Source organism: Numenius arquata, chromosome W, assembly GCF_964106895.1.
Source record: "Numenius arquata chromosome W, bNumArq3.hap1.1, whole genome shotgun sequence".
NCBI classification, from domain to species: Eukaryota; Metazoa; Chordata; class Aves; order Charadriiformes; family Scolopacidae; genus Numenius; species Numenius arquata.
This window is the reverse complement of record NC_133615.1, coordinates 1,666,373-1,692,958: the sequence shown is the minus strand read 5'-3', so window position 1 is coordinate 1,692,958 and position 26,586 is coordinate 1,666,373. Positions and strand designations below refer to the sequence as shown.

The window sequence follows — 26,586 nt, the reverse complement described above, 5'->3', positions numbered from 1 at the left end:
GTCTAGGTGGCTGGATTAGAGAGAATTCATTCTCTGAGACCGACTGCGTGGAGGAATGTGATTGTCACGTTTAATGAAGTGTAGTGCGCTCTCATCTAGGTGATTATTATTATTTTTTAAACAGGCTGTGTGCTAAAGATGCCATCATAGAAAGCCCTTCCATTATGGAAATCTCTGAAGAGCTAGAGGGGAAGGAGCTCAAGTTGACGCTAAAAGAAGGGAACTATTGAAATAAATAAGTCCTGCTAAAGCTTTAAATTAAATATATAAAAAAAAACCGAGATGCAGAAGGTGATTTGCAAGTCTGTTTGTAGTCAGCTGCTCCTTTACGGGAGCCGTAACGCAAGGTCTTTGTGACCTTGATAGAATTTGTCGGGGCAATCTCCGTACGAAGAAGGAAAACCGCTTTTCCAATATGTTAGTCACAGCCTGGCTTTCCTTGGCCATCAGATACGCACGAGCGTTTTCTCTTCTCTTAGAGCCACCGGGCTGTATTCTGCTCTACACATGACTTCCTTTGATTCTTTTTAAATGCTTTGTGCATCTTTTTCGCCGTAGCAAGGAAAGGGAAAAGATCCGTGTCCTCCGCTGAGCCGTTTCGGATCCGTCTGGGCCGGTGATGTATTACGGATGCTGGATCCAAACCCGCTCTTATTTGTTTTGGCTCGGCATTCCAGACCCTTGTGCCACGGAATCAATGCTGTCGAACGTCAGTCTTGCCAAGCTCTTCTTTTTCCTTTGGGGGATGAAATTAATTTTCTTCGCCTTGGCACGTCTAGGACAAGCGCGTCCCCCCTGACCCGCCGCTCGAGCGTCTGCGATTATCCCAAGAGCAGAGGTGGCGAAGGAGACGGCGTTTAAAGCATTAGACATGGCAGCTTTAGGACATTAGAGAGCACCGGCCTGAGACGGGTTCTCCCGCGATACTCCTCGCTTTCTAACCCTCTCTTGGATCGACCGAAGGGGAGGTATTTGCCTTTCGCTCGAGGTTTTCCTGGCGTAAAGCCTGCGCTCAGCTGGTCCTACCCAACTGAAGAAAATCCCCTTCCAGCTCAAGACTCCTCGGTCGTACCACCAAAACACGTCGGTTTTAGCTGTGATTTATTGGCTTGGTCACACATGGAGTTTGCAAAGTCTAGAAAAGCAGTATTTAGGATTTTTTTCTTGTCCTATAAATGATCTATACTTGATTAGGTGGCGTTTTGAGCAGGCAATATAAAGCAAACAGATACAAGCTGACCCTTAAAACGCTGTTCGTAACCCACCCCCTTCCCCAGCTCCTCTTAATCTGCTCTAAATCTTGATTATCAGAACTATTCCCTTCCGCTTCCAGTACGTTCCGTGTTTCCATTGCCAGCCCTGGAGCGGTGGGAGGGGGGTTATTTTGTCTTGTCAGTTGGACGTGAACTTCTTGAGGTTGGAAAACGTAATGCCTTTTTCTGCTGTCGATAGATTCTGTTTTTCTTATCAGTCTCTGCCGATTTCTTTTCTAACACTGGGGGTTTTTTCGCCATCGCGCCAGGCTCGGGGAGAATTATTCTGGTGTGACCACCGTTGGAATGTACTCTTTGGTCTGCTCCCGCGTTTTGCCGGAGGCGGTTTGTCTGCCTGCCATTTCTTACATTACCCCGGTGACCCGAGAAAGAAAGCACAAGCTGCAAAGCAGAAAATGGTATTCTGTTTAAAGGAGTCTTTTGCATGAAGCAAGTCTTACCTCTTTTTTTCTTCTTTTTCTTTTTTTTAAAAAAAAAAACAACAACTTGATTTGAATCTATGAATTTGAAACTGTATCAAACCACTCACTTTTTATTTAGGGAACGTCACCTAAAACCAGCATCCTGGGGGGCATCAGGAAGAGTGTGGCCAGCAGGTGGAGGGAGGTCATCCTCCCCCTCTGCTCTGCCCTGCGGAGGCCCCAGCTGGAGCACTGGGACCAGTTCTAGGCTCCCCAGTTCAAGAAGGACAGGGAACTGCTGGAGAGGGGACAGCAGAGGGCTACAAAGATGCTGAGGGGCCTGGAGCATCTCTCTGATGAGGAAAGGCTGAGGGACTTCTTGGGTCTTTTGAGTCTGGAGAAGAGAAGCCTGAGGGGGGATCTGATCAAGGCCTATAAATACTTCAAGGGTGGGTGTCAGGAGGATGGGGCCAGTCTTTTTTCAGTGGTGCCCAGGGACAGGACAAGAGGTAATGGGCACAAACTGGAACATAAGAAGTTCCATCTCAACATGAGGAGGAACTTCTTTCCTGTGAGGGTGTCAGAGCCCTGGAGGAGGCTGCCCAGGGAGGTGGTGGAGTCTCCTTCTCTGGAGACATTCCAACCCCACCTGGACACATTCCTGTGGGACGTGCTGTGGGTGGCCCTGCTTTGGCAGGGGGTTGGACTAGATGATCTCCAGAGGTCCCTTCCAACCCCCTGTCATTCTGTGATTCTGTGATTTGTGTTGCTACATCCATATATTGTCTCAGATTGCTGTCTGAGCTATACGTAGGTGAGGAGAGGTCTGTTAAGTATGGCCACATGTCTGGTTGCTTCTTCAGCCCACTGGTGCTTCACTTCTCCAGTTTCTAGCTGGTAATTTGCCCGAAGTTGACAACAGAAGCTGGAAATTCCTTTACCTGTGCTGGTTTCTGCATTGCCTACTGAGAATTAATTGACAATAAGCAATTTAATGAAGGTGTATTCATCCAGCGTAATGCAATGATGAAAAGCCTTATCTCATCTGCTTCTTTGAGCAACCTGGTCTGATGGGAGGTGGCCCGGCCCATGGCAGGGGGTTGGAGCTGGATGATCTTGAAGGTCCCTTCCAACCCAAACCGCTCGATGATTCTTCCTAATAGATTACTAAAGGAAAATGGCTTAGTGTTGTGTTGTGAAGGTCTTTGCTGACGGCTGCTTCCTTGAGCTGGGGTGGGACGCCGTCCTTCTTGGCCATCGGCGTTGGGCTTTGTTTCGCTGCTTTTTCAGCTTCCTTCTCAACCTTGCACCACGGCAGGAGGCTCTTGGGCAGTAGGTGGGTACAATAGACTCTTAAATACAATTTGAAATCCTCTTCTGATCTCACTTTTACATGTCTCTGCCCGCAGGATGTAGCTGTGTCATGGTGTCTGCCTGAGATCCCAGCACTGCTGCATGGACACAGGTCTTTCTCTGGGCAAATGCAACCTTCTCACTGATTCAATAAGCAAAATTAGGTACTAAATTAACGTGGTTGTACTGCTTTGTGTGGGTTGAGGGTTTCTACACGACGCTTTGAAGGGTAAACATCCCTAAGTGATGATGGGATTAAGCCCTTTGCAACGTGGTGTTCTGAACCAGGCTGCATTTCAGGGCTGCAATAAGAAAACACAATGTGAGTATATATTTAGTGTTGTCCTGTGTCCCTTTTGTGACAGTAACAAAACATAATATATTCATTTTCCTGTGGATTTGACGACTTTCAGCCAAATACGCATTAACAGCACCAGTTGGTAGGAATTGTCTCGGAACCTTGGCAATGGCCCGTTTGAAAACAACACCCGCTTTTCATGAAAACTTCCCCCTTTCCCTTATTGCCGCGGGGGAGCCGTGCCAAAAAAAAAAATAAAATGGAATGGGATTTTAAATGGCTGTTTTCTGCTTTGTAGAAGATGGTTAGCGTGCAGGAGGATAGCAAATGCTTGCCAGCAACATAACGCGTTCCCCAGAGAACCGGCTCCTGCATAAGTTAACGGGCTTCGCCTGGAAAGGTAATTCCATACATTAAGCAAACCAAAAGGATTTTGCTTTTTGGCTCTTATATAGGACAAGCTGGAGCGGGTCGAGGGCAGGTCTAGACGTAGATCCAAAGCTCCTTCGGAAAGGAGGCGACGCGGGGAGTCGTGGTGGCAGCGCCACGATAGAAGACGATGCTAATGGCTCTTCAGGGCTGCGAAAGGAGCAGCCCGTCATTGTTTGGGGGCCCTCCCGGTGGATTATTTACATGCAGCTCAGTCCCCGCCTGCCGCGCGGAATCCCTCCTCTATAGAAGAACTCAGGTCTTCAAACCGCTCGGAAGGGCTTGGGTCGGAGCTGGAGATTTCTGCCGGCCTCTGGGCTTGATTACATTTCTAGTTGGATTCACAAATTTAGAAAAAAAAAATAAATCGAGGGGTTCATTTAGTTTGGGGATCAAATGGAAGAGACGTGAAGGAATTGTATATGTGTGATGGAGGGGGAAAAGGAAAAAAAAGGTGTTCAAATGTAACAATTACCTTAAATTTTGAGAGCTTAGACACAAGCGGACGACCTGACTCCGGCTCTGGCCACCACGTGGAGCCGGTGCTGCTTGTTAACCCCATCCTTCTCGTTTACCTTGGTGCCTATTTTCGCAGGTTTTGTTAAGGACAAACGCGTGAAACGGTGTCTGTAGTTAGATTTTGATTTAGTATTCCTGTGATCAGCCGCAGATAATTTTCCTGCTTAGAAACCAGCCCGGCGGAGCTACACAAGCGTGCGGCCCCTCCATTTCCAATCGTACGGAGGGGATTTGTCCTTTTTCTCTTGTTTTTCTGTTTGTTTTGCTTCTGTTTACAAGAAATGTTGATTTTTGGCTCATTTTTCCCGATCATTATGCAGAATCATTCCTAAATATCGTTTCTGTGGTTTTGCTTGTTTCTTCTTTATTATAGAAAAGTAGTTGTATTTAGTTGGGGAGACCAACTTGTCAAAGGATGGGTGACAGCCTGAGCTACAGGACATGTGTAGGCTCCTTAGAATCATAGAATCATAGACTGGTTAGAGTTGGAAGGGACCTTAAAGATCATCTAGTTCCGACCCCCCTGCCCTGGACAGGGACACCTCCCACCAGACCAGGTTGCTCCAAGCCCCATCCAACCTGGCCTTGAACCCCTCCAGAGATGGGGCAGCCACAGCTTCTCTGGGCAACCTGGGCCACCACACTCACAGTGAAGAATTTCTTTCCAGTATCTAATCTAAATCTCCCCTCTTGTTGATGAGCCTTTCCCTCCATGTGAGTGATGTCTCCACATCTCCCATATTCTCCCCAAGTGCTGGCCCGGCTCCTGACCAAGCCCCACCTCCCTTGACGCCATGTGAACATCTCCTAAAGTGCTACTCATCTGCTGAATTTCTTACTTTTGCTTAGCGGTCATTATTCCAACACGCAGATGGCTTTCATGAACATCTCCAAGGCTTTTTCTGGATGTAGGGATGTCTCTTGACATCTTTATTTCTTCTTGGAAGGAAAGCCCCAGGCTGGAACTGGCAGCAGCTCCCAGGGAGGGACTGGTCTCCCACTCATGCCACCACCTTGCATTTCCCATCCACGGTAGCGGGGAAAACTTCTCAAGCAGCAGGAACCTTCTCAGGCTCCAGCAGGATGTTCTTCCATCCTTGTAATAGCCACCAGGATGGTATTTACTCTCATTATTAGCTATTTTTTCTCTCATCCTTCCCTGTCTTAAGGAAGCTTGAGGGCTAGCGTTTTCTCACCACGCTAAAATACATTCCTCTCTTTCAAGCTGTCTTATTTTCAGAGAACACATCTCCAGTTTGCCAAGAAAAATTAGCTATTCCTTAAGGTTACTCGTTACCAGCCTGACATTTCTGAACACGCGACATCTTATGACATTTTTACATTATGACACACGAATAAAGCTTATTTATGGGTCTTGAATACCTGTAAGATACATCTTGCACTTTCTCAGCTCCTCGGGCGCAGCGATCAATTACTGGGTCTTTCTGCAAAGATCTGGGAAGAATAATCTTTTTTTTTTTTTTTTTACTATTTTTCCTTATCTAGTCCTTCAACTCCGGGATTCGTACAGAGAGTTCTCCAAATCTTTCTTTTCTTTCATGCTTCGTGGCCACACTTGGTTGTGGAGAATATATCACCCGTATCACCCTTCTGTGGCATCACAATCTGTAAGGAGTCAATTATTTTTGTTTTAAGAGGGTTTTTTCTTTCCTTTAAATGATACTTCCTTTTCCTGCATAAAACATGTTTGTTTTTTCTTTTACGTAAAAAAAAAAATCCATTGTTTTTCCATTTCTTTTCTGCTTTGCTTTTCATTACAGAATCACAGGGGGTTGGAAGGGACCTCTGGAGATAATCTAGTCCAACCCCCTGCCGAAGCAGGGCCATCCACAGCAGGTCCCACAGGAACGTGTCCAGGTGGGGTTGGAATGTCTCCAGAGATGGAGACTCCACCACCTCTCTGGGCAGCCTCTTCCAGGGCTCTGCCACCCTCCCAGGAAAGAAGGTCCTCCTCATGTTTAGGTGGAACTTCTTACGTTCAAGTTTGTGCCCGTTCCCTCTTGTCCTGTCCCTGGGCACCACTGAAAAAAGGCCGGCCCCATCCTCCTGACACCCACCCTTGAAGTATTTATAGGCGTTGATCAGATCCCCCCTCAGGCTTCTCTTCTCCAGACTCAAAAGCCCCAAGAAGTCCCTCAGCCTTTCCTCATCAGAGAGATGCTCCAGGCCCCTCAGCATCTTTGTAGCCCTCTGCTGTCCCCTCTCCAGCAGTTCCCTGTCCTTCTTGAAGTGGGGAGCCCAGAACTGGACCCAGTGCTCCAGCTGGGGCCTCCCCAGGGCAGAGCAGAGGGGGAGGATGACCTCCCTCCACCTGCTGGTCACACTCTTCCTGATGTCCCCCAGGATGCCCTTGGCCTTCTTGGCCACAAGGGCCCATTGCTGGCTCATGGGCATCCTGTTGTCCACCAGGACTCCCAGGTCTTTTTCCTCAGAACTGCTCTCCAGCAGGTCACCCCCAACCTTTACTGGTGCAGGGGGTTTTATATTCTATCCCCCTTATCGTAAGGAGCCGTGGAATTCAGATCTTTTTCAGCCAGAATCCATGAAAAGATTTTCTTTAGTTCTCCGAGTTCTCAAAGTCTTTTCAGAAATGTGTTTATTGCTTTCTCCTTCCAAAATAAAATAAAAAAAAAACTCATCCCACTTGCAAGTCTGAGTAATTTGCCTCCCTTTGTAAATAAAACATTAAAAGTTTAGTAGAAGCAAAAAAAAAAAAAATCTGTTTTCAGGACTGTGAAATCTTTCGATGAAGAAAACTCCATTATTCCCTTAGTCGTTCAGCCAGAGAATTTCCATTTTAAATCACGAAGCTTGCAGAAAGACGAGGGAAATTAAAAAAACAACACAGTTTTCCTCCATATTTCGCTGAGCGTCCAGCGAAGAGCAAAGTTTCCGACTTGAGTTTAAAATTTCAAGCCGCGATTAAACCTCCGTAAGCGCCTGGACATTCTTGGTCAACTTGTTTTACCACCAGTTTGCCCTGTGGAAGTGATTTACTCGGAGAGGTTCAAGAATTTGGTGGCACAAATAGCCGTGCTTTTTTGGCTTCCAGCCCTCGCAGCTTCCGCTGAAGAGAAGAAACGCCGACAGGGAAATACTTAGTTCCATTTTCCCATCAGCGAAGCAGCCGCCGGCAAATAACTCCGCTGACGGGGTCGGTGATTGTTTACATCTGAGTGCAGGCTTCGGTGAATCATCTTTGCTGTGGGGGAAAAAAAAAAAAAAAACCTAGATATTTTTCTGTCATCTCAACTGCGGTTGAAATACCTCAGTTTTGAAGAACTTAGTTCTTCCCGCACCAACTTCGTGGTGTTTCGTTCCGTTGCTTTGTTTCAACTTTTCCCGTTGTATATATAATATGATTTTATTATTAAGAGGGATGTGTTCACGTGTTTTCCTTCTCCGCTGGTGTCTCTCCGGTTCCAGTCTCGCTGCTAGCGATGGCAGAGCCCACGAGTTATAGAATCATAGAATCATCCAGGTTGGAAGAGACCCTTGGGATCATCGAGTCCAACCATCTACCCTACACTACAAAGTTCTTCCCTATATCATATCCCCCAACACCACATCTAAACGGCTCTTAAACACATCCAGGGATGGTGACTCAACCCCCTCCCTGGGCAGCCTGTTCCAACGCCCGACCACTCTTTCTGTGAAAAATTCTTTCCTAATGTTCAGTCTAAACCTACCCTGCTGGAGCTTGAAGCCATTGAGTCGTCCCTTTCCCCTGGGGATGCCAAGGTAGGATGCTCGTTCCGGTGGGGATGAGGGAGCCGGAGGCTGGTTCTATGAGGGATTCTCCCACCCTCTCCTTTTCTCCTTGAAAAAACCTCTAAAGCTCTTGGGCTCATCCGAATGCAGAAACGTGTCTCCCTCTGTCTCTTTTATCTCCAATTTCTTCTGGAGACAGGAAAAACCACTTCTGTCTGGCTCGGAATAATAAAGGAGAGCGTAGAGAGCCCTGGCGATATCAAAGCACTGGGAGCGTAAGCACGGTTCAGGATGAATAAGGATAACGTAATTCATTCCTCCAACATCAAATGTTTTACTGTAATTTTTAATTCTTTATAGATTTATATGGGCCTGCTTTGTACCTTTGAAAAAAAAAAACAAGAAATTTGCCCTTGATTTCAGGGCAAAGAGGTGCCAAATTGTACCAAACCAGATAATTTTAAACTGAGCTGTAGAGGACTTAATTTTGATTTTATTAAGGAGTTTGTTTTCTCTGGTTTTGCACGTTAGAGGACTATTCCCTCTGGTAACAAACTTAACGCAGGGGAATGTAATAAACTAAAAGCAAATTAACTGTGTTATTCTAAATTCTCTTCCCTCGTACGATCAGTCTTGTAATTTTCAAAGGCAACAGTATAAAACTTGCAAGACTAATAATCATAATTATTATGAATAATGAATCCTGAGACGTTATTACACAGTGAAAACACACCCTCCCATGCTGTGTCTCGCTCTTCAATTATTTAAAGCTCCCTGACAATTATAAACTCGCTTTAAGTTTGTCATCTTATATGATGAGGAACCGTAACCCCAGCCACAGCGGCTGCCTTTTTTTTTTTTTTTTTTTCCTAATCACAGCACTTCAAAATAAAATTGCATTTAATATTTCAAAAGGAAGGATCCTTTCTTTAGCCCTCCAATTTTTCTGCTAAGAAATGCTATTTTATTTCAAAGCATTATCCGAGCGAGCAAGCAAGCAAGATTTCAAACCCCAAGCGCTGGGATGATGTTCTCCGAGGAACGGGGCCAGGGGAAGAGGATTGTGTTGTCAACTTCTTTAAAAAAAAAAACAAAAAAAACACAAAAATAAATGAACTGTCCTAAAAAAACTGAATTATGGATTACTGTTTGTCAAAGTTGATAAGAATTGTGTTGGTAGAGCTTATGGCAGCCAGCCCTCTGTAGCAAACTCTATATGTCAAAGCTGCTCAGCTTCCCAGGACTAATCAGGTGCTGGAGGTATCTCAGCAGCCTCATGGGCAGCGTCTCTCCCAAATCTTTTGAGAGAACCAGGGATCCAGTAGCTTTCATTATTCACAACATGTTTACTATAGCGGTGAAGGGTACGTTTTAGAGGTTTTTTTTAAAAAAAAGGGAAACTTTATGTGTAGAGAGTTGGGTATAAAGAGTGATTTTATTTGGTTTTCTGCCATCTCTTCTATTCTATTCTCTTCGGTGTCTCAGCATCACCTCCCAGTCCCTCTGAAATCCCCTGAGCTCCCAAACTTCATCTCTCTTCTGCTCTGATCCTTTTAAGGTCTTTCATGGATTATTTATGCAACTTGGAGTACATGAGAAGAGAGGGGCTTGGGCAGACGGAAGCTTGTCCTAACAGCCCTCAGTGGGATGCCTGGGGAGAAGCGTAAGATGAAGGTGCCATATCCCTGGAAACATTCCAAGTCAAGTTGGACGGGGCTCTGAGCAACCTGATCTAGTTGAAGATGGCTCATGGCAGGAGGGTTGGACTAGATGACCTCTAGATGAGATAGGAGGAAGAAATTCTTTGCTGTGAGGGTGGTGAGACCCTGGCCCAGGTTGCCCAGAGAAGCTGTGGCTACCCCGTCCCTGGAGGGGTTCAAGGCCGGGTTGGATGGGGCTTGGAGCAACCTGGTCTGGTGGGAGGTGTCCCTGCCCATGGCAGGGGGTTGGAACCTGATGGTCTTTAAGGTCCCTTCCAATCCAAACCATTGTATGATGCTATACCAGGGTAAGCTTCCCAGGTCCTGTTATGATTGACCATCACCCATTGCTTCTCTCCTTGATGGTGCCATCCGTGCCATCCCACATGGGAGCTCCACTGGAGGGTCCCCTGCCCACCTTGTCTCTGCCACTGGTGCTTTTTGTAAACTGTTTTGGGTGGATTTGGTGTTTCTTGGCGAGGGGTCAGCCTCATGCACGTGGGGGACATCAGGGTCTTCTTCCCTGGCACATCTCATGCGCTTACTGTGCCCATTTGTCCAGCTGGAATGGGATCTTTCTTCAATAATGTGTCGTTTTCACCAAAATCTTGTTTTCCAGGCGCCCGGCGTGATCATCGAGAAGAATTATTTCCAGATGAGAGTTTGACTCAGTGCTTCCTATATAAAGTCAAATAGTTTTAATATTTTTTTTTTCCCCCTTGTACTGACTTAACCGTTTCTCCCATTAGATCCCCCGTATCCTCCTGCTCGCAAAACACCAGTGGGCGGTTCTCTGCTGAAAAATTGCAACCTAATAGGTGAGAAAAAGGTTGGAAATTGCAGGTGATGGAGGAGAGAATTAGCATGGCAGAAAGCCAGCGATTTTTAAAGCCGCTCCCCTAACTACCACTATTATGTATAATTCTTTTTAAATCTATGGCAAAGTAGATAATGTTAACAAAACTATTAGTATCGCTACACGCCGCTATAAATACCCTTCCTGTTGTCTCAGAGTAACTGCTTTTCTAATGGGGCCCAGTGAGTTTCATTAATGTATAGATTAGTTCAGCTGCTTTCTTGCTTTTATCTGTAAATTCAATATCCTGGGGGAAAAAAAAAAAACCCTCCCCTTAAGAAATATGTGAGATATTACTGTATTTTTTTTTATTTCGGTGCTTTCTACCGTGATAACGGTCTCGGAATTTAGCATTCAACCCGTCTGATTGCTGGTTTTGAAACTGGCTTAGGTGGGGAGATAATTTTTAGAAAGGAGAGGGCACTAAAATCTCCGCTGACTCTTTTTATCTGCCGGTGGCAGCGGGATCTGCCGGGGAGCTGTCTAATAGGTTTATTGTAGATTGGGGGCACTAATTCTCTCAGGTTGGGAATCCTCTTACTTACTAATTTGGTTACTCGTATTGTAGAACAATTGTTCTGGGAGCAGCATAACCGACGAAGCTTCCTTTCTGACGGACTTAGGTCCTACGAGCCTGTGCCTAAAAACCGTGGTCATCTTCACTGGGGTCCTTTTTCTGACCCCTTCTCCCATCCCTGGGGTCCCAGCAGATGGAAATGCCATCAGCCCCACCGCTTTTGATGCCCCCGAGTACCACATACCAAGAGGCAGCTGGTAGGGGAGCGCTTCTTTGGTGCCAAGCTCATCCATCAAGCTGAAGAGATGGTCATTGACTTCCCCTTGAAGCCTTTTGATCATTATGAGTTTAATGAAAATCAGTTCTTGGGTGCAGTGTCCCCAGTGATCATAGAATCATAGAATGGTTAGAGTTGGAAGAGACTTTAAGATCATCTAGTCCAACCCCCTGCCCTGGGCAGGGACAACTCCCACCAGACCAGGTTACTCAAAGCCCCAACGTGGCCTTGAGCAGTGTTGGGACAGCCACAGCTTCTCTGGGCAACCTGGGCCAGGGTCTCACCACCCTCACAGCAAAGAAGTTCTTCCCCACATCTCATCTCAATCTCCCCTCTCTCAGTGTCAAACCCTTCCCCCTCCTCCTATGGCTCCCCTCCCTGATCCAGAGTCCCTCCCCAGCTTTCCTGGAGCCCCTTGAGGGACTGGAAGGGGCTCTAAGGTCTCCCCGGAGCCTTCTCTCCTCCAGGCTGAACCCCCCCCAACTCTCTCTGCTTGTTCCCACAGCAGAGGGGCTCCAGCCCTCCCAGCATGTCCATGGCCTCCTGTGGCCTCGTTCCACCAGGTCCATGTCCTTCTGATGTTGGTGGCTCCAGAGCTGGACATTGAGCTCCTTCAGCCTGATGCAGAACTGGGAGAGGGGGCTCAGTGTACATGTCTTCCTAAAATAGCATGTGCACTAGGACAAGTCTAGTGAGTTTATTTGGATTTTTGCTGATTTATCTCTGAGCAGAGCCCCAGGTCTATCTCAGCAGTAATAGATAAGCCTTTCACGAGCTCCTGAAGGTACACACACGATGAGATGCTGAGCTGTCTCCTTACCTCGGAGGTAACAGCCGGGTCATCTGCTGATTGTGAGAGCCCTTGTACTGTTAAAAAATTACATCTCCACAAATTATTCGGTTTATTTTTAAAAGTGCAGAAGGTCAAAGTATCTGCAAATCTTTCTCTTTTAAAAGCGCTATCCTGGAGACACCTCGGCGCGCAACGAACATCTCGCCCAGGGCACCTGGAAGTTTTCCAGCTCCTGGATAATTTTTTTTTTTCCTTACTCTGCTGAAGGTTCACGGGCTTTATTAAACCAGGCATTTCTGGGGAGAGGAGAAAAACCACACACAACTCTCTCATCCCAGGTCGGCGTTGCCTTTCCTCTCCGTTAAACACATCTTTGTCTATTAAGGCTGCTCCTTTTTCACTGCCGACTTCTTCTCGCTCCCGACAGACCAGTTTGAGCTCCCGGTGCTTGGATGGCCAGCGATGTAGATCCCAGTGGAGCTGTGGGATGGCACCAGTGTGGTGACCCGCCACGGCGTCCTGATGCACCGTGGTGATTGCCACCCGGCTCTCTGTGCCGTCACATCGCATCACGGTGCCTTCCAAGGGGGGGTTTCACTGCTGGCTTGTGGGACATCTTAGGCTGCTGAAGAAATACGGGTGATGTGGGCCTACCATCTGGGTGTCCATCTGTCTGCCTCTCACCTTCCTCCCTCTCCTTTTGAGTTATTTATTATCAGGTGGGCAATTTAAAATGCTCATAGAAAGGGTGAAGAGCAAAGATTTTGAAAACTAGAAGCTGGGCAGAGCAGAGCCTCCAGAGTTGGTCTCTGGTTGGTCTCTGCTTAAAGAGTGGGTGTCAGGAGGATGGGGCCAGTCTTTTTTCAGTGGTGCCCAGGGACAGGACAAGAGGAAATGGGCACAAACTTGAACATGGGAAGTTCCATCTAAACATGAGGAGGAACTTCTTTGCTGTGAGGGTGGCAGAGCCCTGGAAGAGGCTGCCCAGAGAGGTGGTGGAGTCTCCTTCTCTGGAGACATTCAAACCCCACCTGGACACGTTCCTGTGCAACCTGCTGTGGGTGGCCCTGCTTTGGCAGGGGGTTGGACTAGATGATCTCCAGAGGTCCCTTCCGACCCCATATGACTCTGTGATTCTGTGAAAAATGTCTTTATTACGCAGGCATCTTCTTGTTTTCCACCTCTGGTTTGTGCTGTGTTGTCATTATGTAGATGGTTTTGGTGCAGGTCAAAACTGGTCCTTCACAGGTGAATGTGGTTGGCCACAAAGCAGCTCACGAGTCCGTCTTTGCCCTTCCCATAGATTTCACCTGGCCAAGACATGGCAGATGTCAGTAAACAGAACCAGTTGGCAGGTTTTTGCAGTTTATCAGGAGACCTAAGAAGCCACGTGGAGGCTTTTGCAGTCTGAAAGCAAAGGATTTTGTTGCAAATATTAAAGGCAGTAGGAAATTTTTAAGTCCTGCCTAGGCCAGGTTTGGTGAGGAGGCTCCATCCCTGGAAGAGCCACCAAGGTTTGCACGAGATGAAGCTTCTCTTGAGTTGACCATGTCAAGGCTTGGAGGCTTGTGTGTGTCCGTCAGCAAAACCTTATTGGGGTTGAGGAGCAGCAGTGAGTACGTGTTAGTAGAAACGTGAGATTTTACTTTCATACACATTAAAATAGCAGTTGATTGAAGACCTTTGAAGGTCTCATTGGTGCTAAATGTTTGACTTCTACGACTGCACGTGCTGTGAGTAGAACTTGAGGTGAAAGAGAGATTCAGAGATGGGTCTTGGCTGACATCTCTTGGGTGTGAGCAAGCATTTTAAGTACACGTTGTGGCTCCCTGAGAATTCTACCCAACATCAAGAGTGCCCGAATCTCAGGGTTTGTGGTCCCCTGGGTAGGTGCTCCAAGCTTACACTGTTTCGGGGTGTTTTGAGGAACAAAGACAAGGGGGTGCAGTGTTGAGTCAAATGTAATCCCAGTAGTAAAACTGAGAATACATTTCAAAATCAAAATTTGGAAAGTTTCACTGAGAACGTGTTGAGATGTGCCGTAATGTTCCTTCAAAAAATGGTTATTTCTCAGAGTGAGAACATCTCCGTTTGTCGTGCTTTCAAAGTTTTCCCTCTACTATTTTTTTTTCCCTGAGCAAAAAAACTAATATTCAGCTTAATTACATTCATGAACGGTTCGAAACCCTTCGGGGTTCACTTTTAAACTTTAACTTTTGCTAAAAAAAAAAAAAAAATAAAAATAAGCCATTGGCAGCACACTGTTGCAGGAGAGCTGGTGGTCACAGGGAAGAGGAAGGGGACAAGAAGCTGGTCGTGAACGGTGGGAAATAGTTGACTTTCCAGTCGCTCTGCGTTTCGTTACTGGGAACTGCTGCTGCACCGCTGAGTTTCGCTTGCAAAAAGATGAGCTCTGTATTTGAACAGCAGAGATGATGACGGCGTTTATGGTTTCTATTTAACGCCGCTGGTGTTTGCCCACGAAATGCCCTCCAAGTCCCTCGGCTGCTTTAAAAGAAAAAAAATCTTTATTTTATTTCAGCTTTTTCCGCTCTTGGTCGGCGGGTCGGGGCGGGCTGACGGGATTAACTGACCGGCGTTTCCTCTGGGAGCGTTTGCGGGTGATTGAATTTCTTGCAATCAACAGCCCATTGCCCCTCATCGCCTCCCCCCCCCCCCCCCTTCCTCCTCATTTTTCTCGGTGACTAATTGGTGATGACAGATGTCACCTGCGCGGTGACGCCGGCGCTGCCTTCCCAGCACCGAGGGGGAGAGGAATAGGCTTCTCTGCACATGAGAGCTCATCAGTGGCAGGTTTGCTCCTTGTTTTTTTATTCTTTCTTTTTTTTACAGTTAATTAGTAACATCTCTCCACTACATTAACAGAAGCAGCCAGAAAGGCCATATTTACCATTGATTTTTTTTTTTTTCTTTTCTCGCAAAGGCGAGTAGCAATTTTCTCAGCTGTAACAGGAAAGAAATGGGATAGAATATGCAGACAGATGTGCCTGTCTCTCGCGTGCACGAGGAGGGACGTGCGGTGCACGTACCAGCCTGTCTGCGAGTCTCCCCTTGGAGATCTGCTGCCCAGGCTGTGTCCAAAACGAGCTCAGGTATGAAAAGAGAAATAGCTCAGATTTAGCGCGGTTAAAGAAATGATATGAAAGTAGTTTGTATCATTTCTAGGCGGCTTTAAAAAAAAAAAAGAAAACGGGTTTCATCCAGTTCTGGGGTCACCAACATCAGAAGGACATGGACCTGTTGGAGCGGGGCCAGAGGAAGCCACAGAGATGTTGGGAGGGCTGGAGCCCCTCTGCTGTGAGGACAGGCTGAGAGAGTTGGGGGAGTTCCGCCTGGAGGAGAGAAGGCTCCGGGGAGACCTTAGAGCCCCTTGCAGTCCCTCAAGGGGCTCCAGGAAAGCTGGGGAGGGACTCTTGGTCAGGGAGGGGAGCCATAGGATGAGGGGGAAGGATTTGACACTGAAGGAGGGGAGATTGAGATGGGATCTCGGGAAGAAATTCTTGAGTTCAGGACAAGGACCTTAAGAATATGATGAGGGTGGTGAGAGCCTGGCCCAGGTTGCCCAGAGAAGCTGTGGCTGCCCCATCCCTGGAGGGGTTCTAGACCAGGTTGGAGGGGGCTTTGATCAACCTGGTCTGGTGGGAGGTGTCCCTGCCCAGGACAGGGGTTTGGAGCTGGGTGGTCAAAATCTCCCCAGTCTTTGGGAGTTTTTGTGTTTTGGGTACATACGTGGTGTTTTGGAAGAGCCCTTGGTCTAATTCTGCGCGGGGCTGAGTCAGGAGTGAATTCCTTGAACGGTAACATCAGGCGTTGTTGACTTGCATGAACGACAGTGATTTATAGCGAGGTTCGTAATGTCATAGAAGAGGCATCATAAAAATTAGTCCTGCATGACTTGTTTCTAAGAACGTCATTATGGCACCAAGAACTAATGAATTACCACGGGAGAAAGCCAGAAGGGAGGAAGGATGTATGGCCAGGAGGAGAGATCTTTTACTTGGTGAATTAGTATCGTCGCGTATGGGTATGAAAAGCCCTGAACATACGCTGATGTACCCTGACAACCCCGGCGTGTGGTCGGGAAAACCCCGACCCGACGCGTGCGAACGCATCAAACGTAGACACATACGAGCTGTGCCACCACCGTCTCCGCCCGCGTCGGGAGGATGGATTTGAAGGAGATAGCAGTAACTTGTCCGATCTGATACTTTTTGGGGCCAGTGAATTACACCAATTTCATATCTCCCTTCTGATAGAACATCTGCTTCTCTCCTAGCTGTTGGAAACAAGACCAAAATATAATTATTTAACGATGGGACCAAAGCACTGCGATTCATTCGGTTCTTGTTTCTCCATTTCACCCATTGAATCGCTTAATGCGGGACGATGAGAGCTCCTGGATCCACATCCCAGGGTTTTTCCAGGGAACGTCTTCTCGCTGCACATTAGCGTTGGGTTTGAGAAGTGAGATGGAGGATAGATGTTGAAATGTGTCATTTCATCCTGAAATTTCAGATGAAGTTTTTAACCGCCCGTGTGAAATGTGGAGATTTTGCTTGAGTTCCCCTCCCAAGGAATGTTCTTGGTGCCTTCACGTCGGTTCTTTGTTCTTCACGCCGGCGGTGCCTCCAGACAGATGGCCTCCAGGATCCATCCCTACATCAAAGGCTGTTCCTCGTACTGAAAACCAGGTTCTTTAGTAGCACAAACCCTCTGTCCTTGGCTGTTTTCCTCGATCTGGAGGAAAAATGCTCCCGGTTACCGCCCCCACCTCCTCATGGGTGTATCCGGAACGTGGAAGTCATGGGTTGCTTTGATACTCTCAGATCCATCAAAAATGAATCTTCCAGTGTTGAAGTAGCGCCGTGTGAAACTACAGCTCCTCTCATCTGCTGGGCTGTTAAATTAGAAACAATTAACGATGCGTTACGAATTTAATGTAATTGGAAATTCCTATTTGTGTGATGGCCAGGGCACGGTAAAATTGGGCGGCTCACGCTCTACACCCCAAGTTTCTGTTTCATTTTGAGTTGTTCTATTTCTTTCCGTAATGTACGTGAATATCGATTTATTTTTTTCGAAGAACATTAAGAAAAATTTCTGATTTTTTTAAACTAAGAAGATGGATATCTATTACAGATCTTCTTTAAGGATATTTTAGGGGAAAAATAGTGGAAATCCTCCCCGTTTCAGGTGCTGGGTGTTCCCTGTGCGGCATCTCGTGAGTGACACGGATTCCTCCAGCGAGTGTTTTTTCTCACTTCTGACTTTCACACTTTCCTCTACGGAAGGTGTAAGATGGGTCAAAAAGGTTCTGGGCAAAAAAAAAAAAAAAAAAAAAATTAAAAAAAAAGACTAAATTCTCCAAATGCAGGAGTGTAGCAAAAGGCTGGATTGCCCAGGCTGGGGCTGTACTGAGCGACACCAGACAATAAGCACGGACTTGATGTTATTCCTGGAATTAAAATGCCATATAAATCGTTTTTTCCTTTTAACGCTGAGGATTTGGAGCTGAGAATCATGTTCTTATGTCATACTTGAAATTCATGCTATACGATAACCGATTTCAAGTGCTAAAGCTAAGGAAAATATCGCAAGGGGAAGGGAGGGAGAGGCTTGAATTAATCCACGAGGTTTATATTTTAACTTGAATAAAACATCTTGGGTTTTTTTTTCTGAAATGAAATGCTTAACTTAAAGCCAGAACGTTCCTTTTATGTTTAAATGCATTTAGTGAAATGTTCAGAACTGAAATAGATAAAAATTCGTCCCTATGTATTTAAAAAAAAAATCAAATCAAGGAATTGAAATAATTGTTAGAAGGCATAAAAAAAAATATTGCAAGGTAGTGTCTTGGCTGAAAATCTTCATTTGATGTCTTGAAATATCATTTTGGCCTCGGAGGGTGTGGGATATTTAGGGAAGGTGTGATTCGCAGGAGGCTGAAGATTCAAAGTGTGATAGTTTTCTCCTTTTTGCTGAAATAATATCGAGTTTCCAATCTTCTCAGGGAGCTCTAATTGACAGCATTTTAAAATCACAGGTAGCCTATAGTAGATGTTCTTATTTTAACAGGCTTTAAGAGTAAAACAGTGGCAATTGCTTGAATGGTCTTCCTTTAGGTAAGGTTATAATTTAAAAAAAAAAAAAAATACTAAATTGATAGTGTCGTGAAGATTAACCGCTTTCTCTGAGATGCAGGCAGCTCCTACATATAGTCCAATCTCCTTTTGTATTAATTTATCCCCCTGGAAAATGAGTATATTTTTTCATTTAGGCGCGTGGCAGGTGGTACGTGCAGAACAGGCTTAAATGTTCAATGTGAATTAAACGCGAGTAACTATAAAACGCGCAAATTTTAGTTGTTTTAAAAGCAGAAAAGTTAAATTCATCTTGATCCGTTCGGGACTTGGTCCTCAATGCAGATTTCCAGGAGAGCTTTTAGGGTCTGTATTGCGGGCATCTAAAAGCAACATTTTCTGTATGCACAGTGACTTCTCAACTTATTTTTCGTCTTAGATTTATAACTTCTTTCCTTAAACGTTCTTTAATTTTTATTTTTTTTTTTTTCTGATTTCTGTCAACTGGTAAATGTGTAAAAAAAAAAAAAAAGAAAAAAAGAAAATGAATTATTTTTTGGACGGGGGTACCAAACCTGTGCTGAGGTCAGTGTGTGTGGACATATATATGTGTGTGTATATACATATTATATATATATATATAGTCCTTCTGAGCACTCAAGTAAAAACATGAGATGTTTAATAAGTTGGATCTTAGAGGATGTGCACCCTTGTCTTTTACCAGGAGAGGCTCATAAATAAACCATCTATTGCCATCTCTGCAATAACAATATTATATTTTCTCGATACCAAATCCCTTATGGGATATAATTCCAAGGGTTTGGGTTTTTTTTTTCAGTCATTCATTCGTCACCTATTGTATATCGCACAGAAGCTTTTTCTGGTCTCTAAAAATACCATTTAAAGGGTAGAAAGATGCGGCTAATAGGTTCTCCTCCCTGCCTGCGTGCAGAAATGAATATATATGTAAAAAAAACTTCAAAAAAAACCCCACAACCAAACCAACCCATGAAAAGTATTAAAAAAAAAAAAAACAACCTGTCTTTTTGAGCTAGGTCTCATATTCCTATTATTTTGAATTACAAAGAGCCGGTGATTGCTGGGTACGGGAAGCGGTGGTGAACTGGGATGTCAATCATGACGTTTTGCCTGAAGTTGTTTTAAAATCCCACAAATAGTTGACCTTGTGCCCGGTTTATAACGGGTCTTTCTATCACAAACACGGGCTGGGAACAAGTAGGTCTGAACACCTCCATCAAGCCTATTTCTATATTTTTGAAGAAAATTTTGCTTTAGGAGTTCGACGATGGGTCCTGCTGGCAAAGTAACGATAGGGTCACAAAACTCACGGCTTACGCTGGATGAAAACTACCGGAGGGGGTTGGTTCCGAGTTTGATGTGATGCGTTTCGCTTGGAAAATAAACCCAACGGTCCCGTTTTCACGCTGGCCTTGTAGGGAGGGAGGTGTTTGTTCCCACCGCCGCGAGAGCGGAGAGGGATGCGCTTTGCCGGGAGTTCATCTAAAGCCCGTCAGGCTAAAATCAGCGCCTGTCAGACCCCGACGACGACGGTGGATTGATCTCGCGTAGTCGCATGAAAGATTGAAGGATTTCAGCCATCGCTTGCTGGGATAATTTCAGGTTATATGTCTCTCTATATTGTCCTATTGTACTGTATATGTTTGCTATTCACTGCCGGCAACAATGACAGCGAAATTGCTTTTGTCAGCGAGAGCTCTACGGAGTTTACTGGAAGCCAGAGTAAAACCCACGCTCGGTGGACCAGAGCTCCAGTCCCAATCTTGCTGCTTTTCACCTCAGTTTTTCGGTATTATTTTTCATAAGTTGACTCCTAACGGGTCAACCCCGCTGTGTCCGTGGGGATGAGGTCACGAAGGGTGTGGTTTCACCCCCAGGTTTTAGATACTTTAAAAGTAGGTGCCACCATCGGGTGGTTTGAGTAGCTCTTTGGGTTCCATCACCTGTGTTAGGGGGATGTTCTCAATCTCTATGGGGGGACCTTAGACACCCATATATATGTAGTCACCCAAATGTACATGCCTACACTTGGAGCTGATGATCGCACCAGTTTCTGAACACCCAACAGGTTTTGATGGCAGAGAGGTGCCAGGTTGCTGTTCTTTACCAGGAGGATGGATATTCGGTGGAGGAACCACAGACCAGAGGGTTTTGTGGTGGAACTGAGAGTCTCTACAGACCTTCAAGTGCCAAAATAGTTAATAACGGGGTATTCTGAATTGTTGTGTTAGATTTAAGTACCAGAACTCAACCAGAAAAGCCCCGTAGGTTTTTCTGTGTGCTTTTTCCCAAGCACTTGGTACTTCTCTGGAGATGTTGACCTACCTTCAGCTGCAGAAGAAGACAATGTGCTTATAATACAAGAGTCAACATATAGACTAGACCAGGAGCCCAGATCTCCTCGCTCTGACCGGGAAGCGAAACAGTCGCATCGTTGTCATATAAATGTACCCAGAATTAAGACTTTTGCCTGATGTTTGCACATTATTGAGCTCGGTGGCCCGTGACTAAGGACGCTGAGCGTGATCCCAGTGCAAATAACGGAGCACGACTCGGCGACCGAAAGCGCCGAGACTCGGGCTTTAATATTTTCTTTCAACACATCATTACTCTGGAAACGCCGCTGGGAAATTCCTTAATTCCCTCTGGCTTGGGATTGATCGCAGTAAGTGAGAGGTGATAATATTTGTTATTAATAATAGCGATATTAATGGCTTTTAATAGTAATTTAGGGCTAATATAAGAGAATGCTAAGCGAGTATTCAGTCAACGTCATGCTTTGTACCTAAAGCTGTTCTTCAGAGGCTGTTTAGATAGTACAACGCGCTTAACGATCTCACAGTAAATTAACGCTACTAATACAGTTCGCAGGATGCGTGTGGGGACTGACCAAAAAGATTTGCATTAATTAAAAACATAAATCGCTTTTTGGTTGGATGCCAGCGGTGAAAACCCATTTTTCAGGGCTGGTGTCGCCCTTGAAAATGGACCTTACATGTAATTTTTTCCCCCCCGAGAAGGTTAAGTAACTGTGGCTGCTCCATCCAGGTACATGTGCTGAATCAGGAGGCATCTGATCACTTAAATTATTGTTGAAAAAGAAATATTATTTTTTTTTTATTTATATTGATGGGCCAGCTTTCACATGGACTTGGTGGGCAACAGCCAAACCCTTGAATTCCATAAAGAGATGCTCTTCTAATATGAATTTTACTGCTTGAAACTCCAGTTTAGCCATTTCTGGGTTTTCCACGTAGACCAAACACTTCTCCATGGTGTAAATATTAAGTCTCGCTGTCTTTCCCTTTTCATTGTATCCCACTTGGATGCAATGATCTACTAAGTCCTGTGCTGGAGCGCCCTCCTTGGTTTCTGCTCTTCCCAGACCAAGTGGGTTTGTGGGCCTGGGGCTTTGAGCGGTCAATGATTGCTTGTTTATGAGGTTAAATACTTGTGGTTTGGGGCAGAAGAGGCAAAACTAGTGAAATAAGAGTGAACGAAGGAACGTATCACACTGGTACAAGACCTAATTCCTAATTATCCCGAGGAAGTTGCCTACTGGAGCTTTGAGTGCTGCTTTTCGCTTTAGAGGATGGTTCAGGATGGTGTGTTTTAAGTTGTGATTTTACTGTTAGTTTTTTTTTTTCTCTCTCTCTCTTTCATCCCCTTTTGCTTTATTCACGCTTCTTCCATGCCACCTTGGCCCTTTGTTCCGTAACACCTCAGCTGTGGCCACCACGGCACCTCCCGCCCGCCCCTCCACCCCCGTGCCACCGGCCTCTCTGACTGACTCCTCTCCTTCCCCTCCAGCTGTCCCAAGTTCCAGTGTCCTCCCCTCTGCCCCCCGAGATGTGGTCCCTGTTTTGGTCTCCAGCCGATTTGTCCGTCTCAGCTGGCGCCCACCCGCAGAACCCAGAGGCAGCGTCCAGACGTACACGGTCTTCTTCTCCAGGGATGGCGTCAACAGGTAGGTGTCACCAGACCATGGCTTTTCTCTGGATGGGGAATGGTCCTAAGAGGGCCGGAGGTCTTTATGAGTGTCTTGCGAACGGTTCTCGACCTTGTGTTCTTCTCCCCATGGTAAGTGTGAAGCTAAAACGCCTTTTGTTGGGTGTATTTTTGTCGACATCGCATCAACGTTTCCATAACGGCACTCATTGTCTTGATGTGAAGGACCATTTGCGTTGACAGTGATACCTACGGATCTTATCTCCTCCAACTATTACTCAGGTGTCTAACATAAAATATCTTTAGCTCCATATTTTACCTTTTGTCTTCCTCTGAAGACGCAAGCTCAAGTGGTCTTTGCATCGCCGGCCGAGGTGAAGTTGTTCAGCCCAAATCAGCCGGAGAGAAGGACGGCTTTTAGAGCAACACAAATGGTGTGAGACCTTAAAAACAGCCAGGGAGGGGGTTGTGGAGATTTTACGTGATTGGAAATATAATGGACCGGCCTGGGCTGTGCCGGCCCCGTGGATTAGAGCCGCACAGCAGATAGCTCGTTTGTGATAATGGCACTGTAGATTGATCGATGTTTGCACGATTCCTCATTGTATAGGGTCATTTCACACTCCAGAAGGTACTGCCTATTTACTTGGGGTTTGTTTTGTTTTCCCAACTTCATAAATGGTTTTATGCCTGAGAAAAACCTTGTTTTTTTCTGTTCTTCATCATGAAAAACTCCCTTGAAGCAGCCTGGCCTGTATTTCACAGCACTCCTGATGCACTTAAGCTCCCCAGCTGGTACCTCGTCCTTGTGTGTGTGCTGGTGGCAGCTCAGCTTCTGGGGGGACTTGAGTAGGAACCTGTAGCCAGTTGAAAAATGAGTGGACGTGTGTCGGATTCATGAGGGCTAAAGAAGGTGGAACCCCATAGTTATCAAGAGGGGAGATTGAGATGAGATCTGGGGAAGAAATTCTTTGCTGTGAGGGTGTTGAGACCCTGGCCCAGGTTGCCCAGAGAAGCTGTGGCTGCCCCATCTCTGGAGGTGTTCAAGGCCAGGTTGGAGGGGGCTTGGAGCAACCTGGTGTGGTGGGAGGTGTCCCTGCCCAGGGCAGGGGGTTGGAACTGGATGATCTTTAAGGTCCCTTCCAACCCAAACCGTTCTGTGACTCTATGAAATTGAGCTCCCTTTTGCCGCAGTGTGGGCTTATCCTTCATATGAAAAGGCTTGGTCTTTCAGGCAACGTTTCCTGCCCCTGCCTGGACAGTCACAAGCTTCTCATCTTCATTTCCAACAACGTCCAGTTTTCTTTTATAACCATATAGCCGTTTCTTCACCGAAAGAGTTGTAAAGCCCTGGAACTGGCTGCGCAGGGGAGTGGTGGAGTGACCATCCCTGGAGGGATTTAAAAGCTTGGCAGATGTGGTGCTGAGGGACATGGGTTAGTGGTGGTTTGGTCAGTGTCGGGTTGATGGTTGGACTCGATGATCTGAGAGGTCCCTTCGAACCTAGACCGTTCTATGGTGGGAGCGGAGTGAGGAAGATGGGACAGTGGTCCAGAGTTCAGATCATCATCCTGTGTCAGATCGTCTCCGGTTGTGACTAGTGGGTATGAAATGAGAACGACACCTCACTGGAGCATCAGGAACATCAGGAGACACGTTGAGGGTTCTAAGGCACTCAGGAAAGCTATTAATTGGCCCTAGCGAAGTAGCTGGTGCGAAAAGAGTGATGAATGAGTTCAGCGGGAGGCGAGGATGCTCAGCAGCTCCCTTGTCTCCCAGTTGAGGTACCAAAGTGGGGTTCTCAGAGGTGAATCAGATATTCTTGTCCATCTGGGTCTGCAGCCATCGCCACCAGTGATGATGGAAGAGGGTCCTGTGCTGTGCGAGGGGGTTCTCTTCTTCCGTTTATAAAGCGCTTTGGGCTTCGTTGCTGGGCATGAAGTGTTAATGCCGAAGGGCACTGTTGTAATCACATCTCATTTATTTTAAATGTCTTTAAAACATCAGAGCTGCCCCACGCAACTGGGGGAGTCACGTTCTAACTCAGCCTTTTCATTTAACGGCAAGGAGAAAATACTCATACGAGGCTTTTAAATAGTGGGGTTTCTGAGATGATAAAAGAATTCCCTTAACACTTTAACATAATTTTTTTTCCCAGAATTTCCATGATGCTCCTCAAACTCCTGGGTCCCAGGAGGATGCTTTAGGCCCGTTCCCAACACACCTTTTAATCTTAAAGAGTCTCCTGCAGAAAACCTTGGGCTCTCTGTTAAAATAACTAAACAATTAAATAGATAAGATAAAATTAAAATCCCACTCTGCTCCCTCCAGCAAGAGACTCGTAATGCCACCTGCAGTTTAAAACTTTTAGGTTTGTAAACTTTCCGACAAAGTGGGAAATAAAATTAATGGAGTTTTCCTACAAGGAAAAAGCTTTCATGGAATTTTGGAGTTGTTTGTTGTTTACGCGTTATTTTTACGAAAGAGCTATTTTTCTGTTTAGAAAAGAAAAAATAAATATTGGGTTTGACATTGACCTCAGGGATGCAAAGGAATTGTCAGAGAAATTATTTTAAGTCCGGGGGAAGGCCATTTTCCCCGGTTGGGGAGCGGGGAGGAGGATTCGTGTGACGGCGTCACCGAGGCCAACAGGACCCAGAAGACACGCGGCCGCTTTGGGGACCGTCCGGAAAAACAGTGTTTTGAACCCAGTCTCATAAGGGTTTTTTTGAGCTCGGCCTTTTCAAAGAAAGCCCTTTTGGAAGGGATTGCGTTTCTCGCTGTGGCGTAATGACCGGAGCCCTTCTGATGGGATGCTCTTTAATCTTGGTGCTCGGCTCCGCATCCCGGCGTGGGATCAAACGGCCTCGCTCCCTGGTGAGGGCCGTGGCAGAGAGCACTTAAAGGTAAAAGGCGGCTTGCTCAGAAAAGGATAAAACAAACCTTCAATCTATTAGGAAATAAATAAACAGCCAACCCGTGCGCCCTGCACTCAGGGATAAGTTTGTGGTCGAGATAAAAGTTTGGGTTTTGAAGTGAGTCTAGAAAATTTGCTGGCAATAGCAGGCTGTCGGTGAGAAAAATGAGCAGAAATAGAGGATTTCATCTATAGGATCTGTTAGGAGAGACGTAACTCTTAGTATACATTTGATTGTCCTTGTTTTCTCTTAAAATATAGTGGAACATACTAGTAGAACATAATGCGTGTCTTTCAGTGGATATCGCTCTTCAAGGTATAGGCGGCTACACACACACAAAGACCATAGAAGTCCATCCTGCCTTGCAGAAGTGTTCCAGAAGGAGCTCGTTTAGGTTTCGTTTGATGGTATGAGCTCACTGGAAAAAAAAAAACCCTATTTTTAAGGTCATCCGAAAGATTTAAAATGCAGTGTTTGCCAATGTAATGGGTGAATATCCGGCTTTTGGATTTGTTTCCCGTTTTACTGCTGGGATGTTCCAGCCGTGAGCTCTTGGAGCGGGGCCATCCTTGGGCGCTGCAAGGGCGGAGGTGCTGCTGCTTCTCCTGCATCTCCCACATCCACGTGCTGTTGAAACTTTAATTAATTGATTTTTAATTTACCTAGAGGGTGGTCTTCAGGTGGGAATCATTGGGTCCATCTCCATCTTTAAACCCCTTCCGAACCAACAGCCTTCGTGTCTGGATGTCGCCCACAGTGATTTTTTTGGGGGGTCTGAGCGTTGGCAAAATGGGCCAGATTGGATATTTCAGTCCAATTTTGGCAGGTTCCAATTTCGATGGGATTTGGATGTTGAGATTTGCTCTCGGCCTCACTGTTTGTTTCCCTCTTCTGGGTTGTTGCTGGACGAGGGAGCGTTGATGCACAAAGGCGTTTGATACTTAGGCGGCAGCAGATTAGTCACCATAAAGGAAGAGACATTGTTTATTTTTCCTGATTTGCTCTTGATCTGTCTCTAAAGCAAAAATAAAAAAAAAAAAAAAACAACTCCTCAAATGTAATCTCAAGGTATATTTAATTACCTGTGTGCAGTTTTAAATGAATTCCGCCTTCCCGGTGAGAATTTACATCGCTATATTTAAAATCTAATTTACAACCAAAAAAAATTCACTGTGTTTATTTATAAATAATGAGAAATATTTAGATGCTAATATCTGTTTAACATTTTAGATGAGACGCAACACCCCAAAATACAGTCCGGTTTTTGATGGCAACCTTTGAAATGACAAGTTTGCTTAAATCGCAAAATCACAGAATGATAGGAGGTTGGAAGGGACCTCTGGAGATCATCTACTCCAACCCCCTGTCAAAGCAGGTCCACCCAGAGCAGGTCCCACAGGAACGTGTCCAGGTGGGGTTTGAATGTCTCCA

At 45.9% G+C, this 26,586-nt stretch overlaps 1 protein-coding gene across 1 annotated transcript in view; it reads left to right on the top strand.

Moving 5' to 3' along the window:
- LOC141476561 (netrin receptor DCC) overlaps positions 1-26,586 on the top strand; it is a 581,575-nt gene that overhangs the window by 386,551 nt on the left and 168,438 nt on the right. The window contains exon 8 of the mRNA XM_074165252.1: positions 22,100-22,256. Within this exon, the coding sequence (XP_074021353.1) occupies positions 22,100-22,256 (157 nt within the window). The remainder of the gene's footprint in view (positions 1-22,099; positions 22,257-26,586) is intronic.